Consider the following 14118-nt stretch of genomic DNA (forward strand, 5'->3'; position numbering starts at 1 on the left):
TTCCTTCCTTCCTTCCTTCCTTCCTTCCTTCCTTCCTTCCTTCCTTCTTTCCTTTCTTCCTTTCTTCCTTTCTTTTTTCTCTCTCTCCCATCTGTCTCACTATCTATGCAATTGTCTCTCATATGGCAGCTATTTGCACTGGCAAGGAGATAGATATTGTAAATTCTAATATTTACATCCTTGTATAACCATAAAAACGGCTGCATTTTGATCAAGGGAAATTGCTCTGTCAGGACCTGGAATAACCAGTTTAACATTTCCACACACAATGGTATTCTGGAGGAATACAGCATGAGGTGGAAATTATCTTTCTTCTTATCATCTGTCTTTCCAAGTTTGGAATACTGTTGACTATTCCACAAAGCCACTAGTGTCTGACATAGACCACCTTTTAAACCCCAGGGATTTTCCTCCGAAGTGTGCCCATGGCATTCCATTCCAGCTCTGGGTCTTTGCCCAGAGTGTTGCCATACCTGGAATGCTCTTGCTCCTCCCTTTTGCCTCAGGGATGCCCTAGCTTCCTTCAGGTGGCACCTTCTATACAGACCTTTCCTGATTTTCCCTGTTGATAGCACTCCTCCTTCAAATTATTTTGTATTTTCTTACATGTGTACATGCTGTTCTTACCAATAGAATGTAAGCTGACTGAGGGCAGAGGTTTTTTGCTTGTTTCTTTTGTTTTGTTTGTTTGTTTTTGTTTTGTTTTGTTTTTGTTTTTGTTTTTGTTTTTTTTTTTTTTGTATTCATAGCCTCTAACACACTGCCTGGCATATAGTAGGTACTTAACAAATGGTTGCTGTTGTTGAATTCTTATGTCTATGACTTCTGTTGATAAATTACCTTCCTGTATGAGTCTCCCAGGCTTGGACTCAAATTCAGTCATACCTGCAAACTGTTGGCACTCCCAGGTTGACAGGGAGCTTAAAGCTGTTCCACTCTCTGTGAGTCATGCACAGGTAGAGAACCCACACCTAATTCCTATATTCCTGTCACCTGTGATCTCCCACTTACCTGCTTTTCTGCTATCAAGCAAAGGAGTTTTTATATAAAGGAAAAAAACTCACCATCAGCAATTTTTCAAAACATACTTTACATTTTTTAAACATTGTAACAACAAGAAATCATTCTTCCTAAGTGAGTGCACCCTTTTAGGGTTCTCCAGCCATAATTCTTCATAGGAAAATATCCAGGAAAACCTGTCATCAATTTCCCAGGTGAGAATCTCTGAACCTAGAGACATGCTATGTCATGCCTAAGAATCCAGCCATTAAAAACCAAGTGGATTGTGGGAAAAGGCACTTTGGAATATATGGAATTCTTACATTATAGACATTTGGGCAGGCTGGGCTATCTTTGGAAAAGTCACAAGTTCTTTCCAGAGTTATATTGAATCTGCCTCTTTCAATGTCCAGGTTCCAAATTTGAGGGGTCTTCAGGTCAATTCCGTCACTTTTTTTTCCATTTTCTGTTTTGTCCAGCACCGGTCCATTCCTGAACTTCTTAATGTACAAAGTATTGGTGCTTAAATGAGATTGTTGCACTCTTCTGAGTCCTGAACTGGGTCAGGACTTACTAAAAGACTCCAATTTCAACAGTCCCCAAAGGGAAGGAAATGAATTCTGGTATAAATTTTAAACAGCTCCATATGGGAAGGAAAGAGTGAAGTCGTATGTTTAGAACAAGTTAAAGGCCATAAAAATAGAACTTTATTAACACAATCATTGGCTAGTCTAGGGCACATGACTGTGCAAAGGAGGAAATATTTCTCTTGGTGATAGTGTACGTTCAGCTTCTGGGGCTTTGAGGGAGGGGGAGGCAGAATGGACCAGCAGCTGGCAGGTTGTTTGTTTGTTTGTTTTGTTTTGTTTTGCTTTCCCCCTCTATTTTAAATAGTTTTTACCAGGCACCATTATCTCCCTCAGGTACACTTCCAAGGCAGACCCACCTTGAATGTTTCACAGCCCAAACGGACCCGACTGCTCGCGGCATGGAGTCTTTAGAAAGGGCTCACCAAAAACTCATTGAAATCTTTGCTCAGGCTTTAGGTTGTGAGTGGTAGGGTAGGATCTAAAGTGCTATACTCAGAACAAACCTCTCACGCCAGCCGATGATCTATAAGGTCTTCTGAGGTTGTTGGGAATGAATCCAGGCCCCTCAGGCCTTTTGTTGGTTAGGAACAAATGAGAAGTTGTAGCAATAAAGACGCCATTGACTGGCCCACTCTGTCGTTCCAAATGTTCACTTTTCCCACTGGTTCATCAAAGAAACGGGGCAAATAGGGAAAGCTTCACCCAGGGCACTTTGGGATCAGAGGACATAGAAGTCATTGTTATTGGAGAGATCTGTGAAATGATGAAGAGCAAGGGCTGAGATCTGGGGAGCTGGAGTATTCAGTCTGTTACCATTTGGAACCCAATGAGTTCCCACCTGCTGGGGGACAGGTTTGCAAAGGTGAGTCTCCCATTGCGTCTGGGTGGGAGCCTCTGCTCGGTTCTTGTTTCTGAGTGGTTTCTCCCCTTTGCAGTAGGTGACACAACACCGACAAGCCCCTGAGGCCTTGCCATGGTGCTTGGCTGCCGCTCCTGGGGTGGCTGGAGCTGCCCCTGCCGTTCTCCTTGAACCCAGGAGCTCTGGAGGCATTTTCAAACGGCCCCTCCTTCTCTGGACATGATCAAGGCTGATATCTGACTGGGAGGAGCAGCTCTCATTCCAGCCTGAGCCTGAACTCAGGCTCCTCAAAGGCAGAGCCAAGCGCAAGGCCTTCCAGAATCGGGAGCCCGGACGTTTGGACCTCTCGCCCTCCCAGCTCACAAAGGAGACGGAGTCCTTCAATTGGAGGATGCTAGGGTGTGGGTGCTCTAAAGGCCGATACTCCACCACCACCAGCTGGGTGGCGATGGAGTTCTGGCACAGCACCCCCAACTTAAACTCCAGCAAGCTGATGCTCTTCTCTGTCAGGTAATCAGGACTGAGGACCACGATCATCCTCCGGCTTCTCTGAATGAAGTCGAAAACGGCTTCTACAGTGTCTAGATGAGAAAGGTAAAAAAGAGAGAGAAGGGTAACAGAAAAGCCAAAAGGATACACAGCCATCACAAGGCCGAAATTTGGCTTTGGATAAGAAGCAAGAAAATGCAACTCCTTTCTTTAAGGAGGTAAAGGACTAAGAGTATGAAATTTGACATATACTGGCAGAGATAGTTGGCGTATTGCTTGTTTGGCTTAAATATGTTTTTTTTTCCTCTCATTCTTTTTTATTCTATGTTACAAGGGAGAGTCCCATGGAGAAGAGTGGGGGAGAAGTGAAATGGAGTGAATATAAAAGCAATAGAGTATACATATACACATATATTTGATATCTGTGTGAAATAGAGGTATTTACCTATGTTTTATATCTGTTGCTTTTACAGGTAGATGTATGTGTAAGTGTGTGTGTATGTGTATATATATATATATGTGTGTGTGTGTGTATGCATAGTGTGTATATGTATATATGTATGTACATTTGTTTTTACATGTACATGTGTGTATGTATGTGTGTAATATATGCATATCCATCTGTTGACATACGCAGATAGAGAAGGCCCAATAAATATGTCATGCCTCCTAAGGACAGACCATAAGGGTCCATTTAGCCCCCATCTACCAGGAAAATATTTTTTCAGCAATAATTGGGGCTGTGGGATTACAACTCAAAACTCTAAAGACAGGGTCTCAACTGAGACATTTTCTCTGTTGAATCTGGGGAAAGAAAACGGAACTGTCCAGGAAGAGAGAGGATACTAAATGCCATTTCAGAAGAGGTCATATTCTACAGTGGATTAGTGCAGGGCATGGAGTCAGGGCAATCCTGGGACTAAAGCTAGTCTCTGATACTTTCTAGCTGGGTGGCCATAGGCACGTCACTTACTGCCTCTCAGTTTCAGATGCCTCACCTGCAATGACGCATGTGAATGTAGCTTCATCAGCCTCTCTGAGGATAATAACCATATCTGCAATACCCAACTCTCAGACCTGCCACTGTCCTCAAGTGAGGTAATGCTCCCACAGAATTCTGTGAATTGTAGAGAACCATATAAATGTCAAGTACTATTACTTACTTTGGAGTGGAACCTGCTAGCTCAGTGCTTAGAAAATGCACTGTCCTTTTCCTAGGAAAGTCATCCCTTCTAAGGGTTTAAAGAAAAAACATGGAGCACTTTAAAAAGCATACTGACAAATGTCCCTTTGATCCCAAAGACACCATTTTAGTTGTTATCAGTGAAAGGAATGACCTCAGGCCCATACTTGATATGCCTATAAATGAAGGCTGATGAGTTACAGGTAATTGGATCACAAGGAAGCTGACGGATTTAATAGAGCGAGGTGGCTCATCAAATTAATTCTCTCCAATTAATGGAGTGATCATGAATCATTAATGACAGCTCAAGAGACGCATGCTTAGCAAAAGACCTGTTGGCTGGCCCTACCCATAATGGGGGCTGGGGTGGGTGCATAATATCTCAGTAAGCATTTTTTTTAATATCCTACAAGAGCAGCCTAAAATTCCTCTTGCCTCCCAAATATCCTTTTTTCCTTCCTACTTCCCTATCTCCTCTAGTTTAGATGGACTAGCACCTGAGGCTCACAATGTCAGTGTCATCCCCAATTTCCCACTCTCTTACTCTCTACCTGTATCCGGTCTGTTGCCAAGGCTTATCAGTTTTCTTTTTGTAACATCTCTCCAATCCCCTCTCTTCTCTCCTCTGACATTGCCACCATCCTGGTGCAGGTCCTCATCTCCTCACACCTGGACTGTTGTGATAGCCTACTGGTTGGGCTGCCAGTTAGGAATCAATTGCCCACTCTAGTCCACTAGTCCATCCTCCACTCGAAGTGATCTTACAAAAGAACACAGGCACTCAGTAAACTTTAGCCACTCCTTATCTCCTCTAGGATAAAACATGAAATTTTCTGATTGACTTTCAAAGTGGTTTTGAACCCTGCACCCCCTGCCCTCACCCTGCAAACCTTCCTTGTCTTTAAACCTTGCTTCATTTCCCCACCACCACATACTCTGACCCAGTGTCTCCTTGTTGTTCCACACACAGGACACTCCATCACCTCACTGAGCCATTTTCTGTGGTTGTCCCCTATGCCTGCAATGCTGACCCTCTTCATCCCTACCTCCTGGCTTTCCTGGCTTCCTTCAAGTCCCAGCAAAAAGCTTACTTTCTATGGAGTTTCAACCCACACTTTAAGAAATCCTGAAAGGGTTACTAGTGGAAACGGTTTAAGAAGCCTTGTTCTGTAGGAACCCTTTCCTGAGCCCTCTGAATGATTTCCTCTTTCCTCTGGTGATTAATTCCAATATAGAGCTTTTTTTGTACATTGTTATTTCCATGTTGTCTCCGCCATTTAGACTATGAACTCCTTGAGTTCTTAGCATTTTGTTGTATCTCCAGTGCTTGGCACAGTTCTGGTACACAGTGGTCACTTACTAAATGTTTATCGAGTAACTAATAAATCACTTGGTAAATGTGTTTTGTGGTTTCCATAATAGAAAAAAAAATATTTTCCATGACCCATATTGTATGAAACATGACAGAGTTTCTCAACAAACATGTCTGGATGTAGGTATTCAAAGCTGTTGCTGCCTTCTAAGTAGTCTCTATGCACTTGTTACAAGATGCTATCCTAATTTAAAACACGTTCAGATTTCATCTTTAAGTACTGCCTGCAATGATCCTGAGACTCTTTCAAAAACCTCAACCATAGTGAGTCTCTGTCTTTCAAAACCAATTTGCTATTTTGGAAACAGCCAAAAGTTAGCTGGAGCCAAAGCTGGTGAAAGAGATGGGGAATTAAACAGGGTAAATATTATTTGTGGTTTAAAAAATATGTGTATGTGCGTGTACGTGTGTGTGTGCACGTGTATGTGTTTTGGAGGATGAGGTGAATTAGTAGAAAAGCAAGACTTTGAATTCTGTATGTGAGCTCCTAACCTGGCTTGGAAGTGCAGATTCCTGGTTGAGGGCACTGTTTATCACCAGACTGTGCTGTCCCTTCCAAGCATCCCTAGTCTTGTTGCTGGTTACCATGGAGATTACTCTAGTTACATCCTCTCAGTTGCTACCCGGGCAAGCTGTAGAAAAGATAGCAACCCTAAATCTCTCTAGCATTTTAATGTTGAGTGCACAGAATATCGATGGGGTGGAAGGCGGAATTGTCTGGCAGGATATTTACCTGGGTAGAAGGTACAATTTGACTAGAGAGTTTTAAAAATCCTTCTTTATTGTGAGGGTTTGTCACTGAATGACAGCTTTTCTCTTTAAATCTTCTTCTTTGGACGTGTGCATCTGGTGGAGACGAACATGCCTCTGAGTCACTTACATCTTTTGCCTCATCCTTGGGACTACTTTGGGTCTCCAGGGTAGGACACAGAGCATCAAGCATGGAGATTGAGTGGTGAGGAACCAAAGAAGCCTGAGCAGCCTTCAATGAAGGAAAGAATTTGTAGTGATGCCCAAAAGAGAAAGTAATTGGCTAGGGTGAAGGGATCTGAATCAAAGCACAAAGAATAGAGCATTCCATCATCTGTATGAGTGACCATCTTTTTTTTTTTTTTGGGTACTCGTAAGCCCTGGGTTCAAATCCCCATGTACTTGCTACTTGGTTGACTTTGGGTAAACTACTTCTTTGATCTAGGTATCATTCCTTCATCTGTAAAATAAATGGGTTGGAATAGATGGCTTCTAAGATGAGTTCCAGTGCTAGAACAGAGTCTAAATCTTGACATCATGGTTTGGGATGGGAGGTAAGCTTTAAAAGGGTGGTAAGCAGTAATGTTCTAGAGAAAGCATTCACCTTAGAATCAGAAGCCCTGAGGTCCCATCCTGCCACTCTAAGTACTAATGGGGCCGTCAACAACTTGCTTTTGGAAATAGCTTGTTGAATGCATGCAGGAGATGGATTCCTTGATCTATCTTTCCCCTTACCACTCTCTTGGCTAATTTATATAGAAAGCAGAGAAAGTTATGCTTGAGGCTGGCCACATTTGACACAACTTAAGATAGCATTTTCAAAGTCCATGAAATGACAAAGAATCTATAAGCTGCCCTGGCATTCAGACTTGCCATCTCCAACTTTGCTTTCTTGCATGTTCCTATGTAATATCTCTTGGCCAGCAGGACCAACACTCTTGTTCTCAGACATGCCCCAGGTACAAAAGTCTTCCTTAAGTGAAACTTTTTCCCTTATGTTTTACAAATCGCATGCCATCATGAAGGGTTGATCTCATCTTAGTACCTAAAGCCCCAAAGAAAACTTAAAAAAAAAGAAAAGAAATATGCACAAACTAAAATTCAAAATGGAAAATAAATGGTTTATTTTTAAAATAAGCAAATTTACAAAACAAACAGAAAAAGTACAAAAATACAGAGATTTTAAAAACCTCAAAATATGAAAACATACAGAAAGAAAATATTCAATGAACAAGTAAAACTGAGTTGAACCGATAACCTACCTTTCAGATTAGATTTAGCTTTCTGTCAACTTCTGCTAAGTTACAAAAGGGAAAGTAGTTCATGTCTATGGTACCTGTCATAATGACTTATCTTCTCTAGGGCTCTGGCTCCATTTGGATTGAGAAAGACCTTTTCCTCACAAAGAAAAGCCCTTTTCCTGTTTGTGACTGCCCTCCTCCCATCCCCATCCTCATCTCCTCCAAAGCATATACACGTCCCCACTCTCTGCCTGTCCCTCTTTGGGGTGGAAATTAGATTCCAGACTCTCAATGTATCTTTACAAGCAGCAGCACCAGCAGCACCAGCAGTAGCAAGCCTCAAGAGGCAGCATTTGGACGAGCTCAATCCCAGGATCAGAACCAGCAGAGACAGAATGCCAAGGAGGTCAGGACACCTGGAATATTGGAGCAGACTGCTTCGTGGGTACTCGAGGCTCACTACTTTATCCAGAGAATTTTAGCAGGTTCATTTGAGTCAACAGATCAAGAGAAGGGTGTACAATACACTCCTGTCCTGATAACTGATGGACAGTTGGGCCTCGGATACAGGGGATATATTTGTCCTCCTTTCTCCAGGGCTAAGCACAAATGAAGTACTCAGTCCACATCTAGGGTCAGTTAGCTGATACGATCCTTCCTAATGGCAGTGAGAGTCCTGGATGTGGCACAAGTCATCAAAATGAAGATGATGTCATCTACACACAGTAATGCAGTGATGGGAGGCCAGGTGTTCAGAACTGATGGCCTATGCTCAAGGTGGGAGTCAAATGCTCACCAAAGCATCCTTGAGGAGACAAGGAAACACAAAAATGCAAGTTACGGGTTTTGCCAAAATTGGCTAAAAGGCTCCTTCGCCTGCTATGTCTCTGTGCTGTCACAGAAAGCAGGCAGAGTGAATTTGGCAGTGGAGGACTTGGGTCAGAATCCCAGACCTGTTCCTTTCTACCTATATGAGCTTGGTCAAGCTCTTTCCCCAAATACATTTTTTCTTTACTGGAGATAATCCTACTTATAATACTTAATACTTAGCACATGGGAAGCAAAGTGCTTATACACATACACACATATATGTGTACATATGTTATATATGTATATATATACATATATAGTAGTTTTATATACATGTATGTGCATGTTTATATTTAAAGCTATTATTCCCATGTTCTGGTGAAGGTGCTCTGGGTATATGTGGAGTTACGTGTGTATATATGTGTGTTTTGCTGCTGACTTTTAAACATTGCATTTTCCATGAAATGCCTCTTTTCTCACCAGTGACTTTCCAAAGGCAATTTGAGCTAGGAGGCACTGGCTGAAGGAAGGTAGGATTCTTTCCTCTAAGTGGACGAGAAAGTGCACGATAGGGGGATGTATTTGAGGAGTTAGACAACCTCTTGAAAAGATGGCCTGTAGGTCCCCATACTGAAGACCATGGGAAGACGGCTGTGTGTGTGTGTTTTTTTTTCTTAGACAGAAGTAACTCTGTCTAGAATCCTCTTATCCTGGATTCTCAGAATCCATAGTAGGTTTCTAGTAGGATCTAGGGATCCTATAGATAGGATCAGTAGTTTGTACCTAGAAGTCACTGGCCTTTAACAACAGAAAAAAACAGGACAAAAATAAAAACAAAATTATTAGTGCATCCCTAGGAAGTCAGTAAGTATAAGGGGGGAAAGCACCAGATATAGAATTGGAGTTTGGGATTCGAGTCCTGATTTTACCCCACTTAACCTGAACCTCTGTCTCCCTCATCTGTAATGTGGATATAATAATGTCTACAATGCCAACTAACAGTTGCTACGAGGCTCCAAGGAGAAAATGTAAGGAAAGGTTTTTGGAAACCTGAAAGCACCATTAGACGTGTGAGTCACAAGAGCTCTGACTCCAGCTCTGCTGAAAGAATAGCCCTTGCCTGTGGCTGATGGGGAGTTGGAGATGCATGTGCCAGCCCCGTAATATCAGTAAAGGAGTATAGCATCCCCAGCCACACTGGTTTCACAGATCAGACTTTTTAAAGGCACTAGGTTAGGGAGGTGTGTGGTGGGTGATGTATCATAGGGCAGACTATAATAGTCAAGCCTTTGAGTGTTCTTTCAGAGTCCATGGTCCTGGCCTCCTCTTAAAGGATGAGTAGAGAAAGATGAGGAAGCAAGCCATACACTCATTCCTGGACTGTCTATTTCAAAAAGGGGTCCCTGGAGGTCTGGGAAGAGCTTGCCTTGGAGAGGGGGGCAGAGATGGAATACAAAGATGTGCTTTTTGTAAATTGGGCTGGGAAGCTCAGATGTAGGCCTCCCACCAGCCAGGACCCTTCCTAGACACTGCCCGTGGGTGGTCCCATGCCTGCCGGTTGAGAACAGTCATCTTAAACCACAGCACTATCTCCAGAGGACCAAGTGTCTGCTCAAATCCTCTCGTCCTAAATAAACCGCATCGTATCTCTTATATTTGCTGGGGGTAGGAAAGTGGGGGAACAATAATCCCAGAAGGTCTCTCACACAAAAGTGTGCCTATATCTGACCCAAAAAAGCAAAAAAAACAGGGGTCAATCTCTCGGCAGATGTTTCCCGACCCTTTTGCCCTCAGACATTTTTTAAGGAAGAATAGGAGAGGCCTTGCTCCTCGCTGCTGGACCAACTAGACCTTTTCTTCACAGGCATGGCCACCTGCAGTTGCTTCCAGAACCTGCCTTGGGGGTACTTGGACTTCTCCCCTTTCCACTTAATGACTGTGAGCGCCGTCCGGGCCCGCTTCAGCTCCTTCACCTTGGTCTCCTTGACCGCTTTGTACTGCACTAAAATGACGTGGATGCTGCCTCTAGAGGCCATGTTTTCTAGGCCAGCTTTGAGCTCCAGGAGGCTCTGGGTCCCCTGGAGGATGTAGTTTGGACTCAGGACAACCAGCAGGCGTCTGCTTTTCTGAATGAAGCTCAGAGTCTCGTCTGTGACAACTGAGAAAGAAAAGACCGTGGTTGTTAGTCGGGATGGAAACTAGGTCACTCTCACTCTGAGCAACCCTAGGAGAAGAGCGTCCAAAGTTAGGGAAAGGGACTAGCCAAAGAGGCTAGGATGAGCTTCTTACACTGGGCTCTCTTCCTGGATGGAGGGAGGAACCAGATACACATTGGGTAGTTGAATGATGGAACAAACATTTCCCAAATAAAAGAGATACCAGACTGGTCTGAAATGCGACAGGGCTGGCTCCCGTGGGAGTTTAGGCTTCAGAACCCAGTTCTGAGGAAAAGGACATATGTGTGTATGTGTATATGTATTTGTATATGTATATGCCTATGTACCCACACACAACCACACACATGTCCACACACATGCACATACACACACATGTGCACACATACACATATATACACATATATGCATGTATACATATACACATATATGCTTTCTATAATGACCTTTTATATAGGTATATCCATTTATATATCTATATCTATAAATATTCTTTATATGTGTGTGTCCATATATTAACATAGATGTTCATATATGTGTGTATATATGTATATATATACAAGCATACATGTGTACATGTATATGTATATGTGTGTAGGTGTGTGTGTGTTGCACTCTTGTGCTATAAGAAATGAAAAGCAGGATGTTTTCAGAGAAACCTGGAAAGATTTCTATGAACTGATGCCAGGTGAAGTGAAGAGAACCAGGAGAACAATCTATACCACAGCCGAAGCATGGTAAGGATAATCGACTATGAAAAACTTAGTACCTGTGATAAACACAAAGACCTACCACAATTCCAAAAGACGCAAGATGAAAATTGCTCTCCACCTCCAGATATAGAATCGGTGGATTCAGAATGCAGATTGAAGCATAATTTTTCCCTTTTTATCAGAACATAGCTGATGTAGAAATATGTTTTGCATGACTTCTTATGTATAATGGGTATATTATTTTTTTTTACCTTCTCAATGGGTAGAGGAGGGACGGGTGAAGTGAAGGAGAAAATTTGGAAATGAAAGTTAAAATTTTAAATACCAAAAAGAACCCTTTTCTGGGCACCAGGGAGAGGCAGGTGGGCTAGAAGGTCAAATCAGTTGAGAACATCCCCCAATCCAGGTTCTTACAAGGACTAAAATAAGATTGAGGGCTTAGATCATAGGAGGTTCCGTGACATGGAGCTCATCGGGCATTCCTCCATTGACACCCAGATATGTCCCTGAGAAAGAAACAAAAATGTTCTGAAGAAGAAAAGAGACAAGTAGAATGCAGCAGATAAGAATGCTGGATCTGGAATCAGAGGATCTAGGTTCTGAATCTTGGTTTTTGCACTTATTACCTACGTCACTCACTCTGGGCAAGCCACTCACCTTCCCTGTGCTTCAGCTCCCTCCTCTATGAAACAAAGGGGCTGGACAAGATGGCTTCTGAGGACCCCACCTACTCCAAGCCTACGATTCCATGATTCTGGAATCATACCTTTGGGATGTTCCTAGGTGACCCATATAGCTCATCAGGACCCTTTGTACTGGCAAAAGTCTTTGTGTTCTATGACTAGAATGCTTTGCCCCATCACTAGTGTCTCTGAGCTCCCTGACTTCCCCCAAGCCTCAGCTCAATTTTACCTCTTGTAAACATTGCTGTTTGCAATCTCTCCCCTCCATTAGAGGAGTAGTTCCTTGAGGGCAGGGACTGCTTTTTACCTTTGTTGTTATCCAGAGAGTTTCATTCTCTGTTACTTACAGACACTGTGCTAGTATCTGACACAAATTAAGCCCTTAGTAAATGTTTGTTGACTGTAAGAGGAGGGGATTGGGCTAAATGAATGAATGAGTAAGTGAAAAAGCATTTCTTGAACTTGCTTATTAAAACAGGGGTTTGGACTGAAGGTTTTTGAAGGCCCCATTGAGCTTGAATCTATTATCCTTCTACCTCTTCTGTCTTCACTAGCCTCCAAGAGATTCAACTAAGGTATTATTTGTAAGAGGCTTGACTTTAAAATGCTCAGAAAAGGACAGTTATTATTAATGTTAATTTTGGTAGCACTGGACAGAAACAAACATGACCCTTTCATTTTTTGCCCAAAGTTCCTAAGGCCACAACTGCGTGCTCCCTGCCCTGTTGACTTTAGCAAGCTGACATCATCTGTGGACAGCATCTTCTGAAGACAAGAGAAGAACACAAGTCTAACAATCGAGTGACATTTGGGAGAAGAAAAGAGCCTCTGCTCTTGGCTCTGAGCTCTGGGCTCAGTGGTGGAAATTAGTCCCTATATTTTCCCTCCCTAAACTCATATTAATGCGAAGCAAGTGTCTCTGCAGTGACTGTCTGATACGTCTGTGTTTCACTGACAAGCAAATATTTCCTTTTGGTCAGGAAAAAGGGTTATAGTGGGGAAGAGTCAGGTGGAAGACATTTGGAGCAACTTGATTCCTCTACCTAAGCTCCTGCTCATTTCCTGCCACCAAACTCTCAGGGATAATCCATCTCATGAGGTCTGCTTATCAAGCCTCTGTAATCCTCTCATCAGAACAGGGGAGCATGCCCTCCAGGACCCACGCTCTGGCGGAGGGAGCCTATTATGCAGCTTGCCATGCTCTCATGAGCACCAGCAGCATTCTCATAATTTCTAGAAGCAGAGAGGTAGCAGTGAGAATCCTGAAATGATAACCTGGCACTGGGGCCAGGGCCAAATGGAGCATCCACTCCATACAGCATGGCCAACAGCTACTCAGAGATGAAAAGAGGCTGGAAAGTGTCCCAGAGGAAAATAAGAGAGAGAAGGAACAGGACAGAAAGGAAAAGTCCCCTGGAAAGGGACCATCCAGGGACAGATGCTGAAGAGTAATACTGCTGGAGTGATTGTCATGACCTTTTGGTTGTGACTACATGCAGTGTAGATGAGCCATTTGACCTTCCAAAGGATCAATGATGCTGTGGACCTCGAGCATTGTAAAACTGGACTCTCCACAGCCCCACATCACTCCCATCATCCCCACTCTTTACAGTAATTGGCAGTGTTGAGAGGTAGCATGCCTGATCGAGAGTCAGGAAAATCCAGGTTCAAATCCCACCTAAGACACTTAGAAAGTGGGTGATCCAGGGCATGTCATGTCAGCTCTGTGGGCCTTGGTGCCTCCTCTGAAAAAGGAGAGTTAGACATGACAGCTTCTAACATTCCTTCTACCTCTCCACCTATGATAGTACTATGATGCAATACCTCAATTCAAGGTCTACTCTGAACTACAGAGTTTGTGAGGGCAGGAGATGGCCTCATACATCTCCTTACCCCTCACCCACCCACCCAGGTGTCTGACATACAGGAGATACTCAGCAGTTATTGTTGGTGAATGGATGAGTTGGTGGAGATGAGATCACTGGACATGACCTTCATCCTTCACTGTTTTCTTTGAAAGAAGGCCTCCTGAGAAATCAATTTGATTTTATGAATGAAATTAAGATGAAGCCCAGTCTGAATTCATGGTGAGTTAGAGTGCTAGAGAAATCTAATGTTGAACCCAGCAGGCGCATGCCCTCCCACTAATCCCAAATGAGGGAAATATCAAGCCAGCCTGCTTCTAAAGTATCCCTAGAGAGGAGGTAAGGGGGGGAGGTGTCTGTGATTCATGGGAATTGAGTCATTCATTAAAC

At 43.1% G+C, this 14118-nt stretch overlaps 1 protein-coding gene across 1 annotated transcript; it reads right to left on the reverse strand.

Moving 5' to 3' along the window:
- Window positions 1-2307: 2307 nt before the first annotated feature.
- LOC114037375 (interleukin-18 receptor accessory protein-like) lies at window positions 2308-10451 on the reverse strand (the record flags this gene model as incomplete). The annotated part of the gene is made up of 2 exons (XM_027854210.1): window positions 2308-3029; window positions 10116-10451. Coding segments are annotated over 2 exons (1058 nt in total), but the record flags the coding sequence as incomplete, so codon positions are not given.
- Between the last annotated feature and the right edge of the window lie 3667 nt (window positions 10452-14118).

Source organism: Vombatus ursinus, unplaced genomic scaffold, assembly GCF_900497805.2.
Source record: "Vombatus ursinus unplaced genomic scaffold, bare-nosed wombat genome assembly UNPS02010370.1, whole genome shotgun sequence".
NCBI classification, from domain to species: Eukaryota; Metazoa; Chordata; class Mammalia; order Diprotodontia; family Vombatidae; genus Vombatus; species Vombatus ursinus.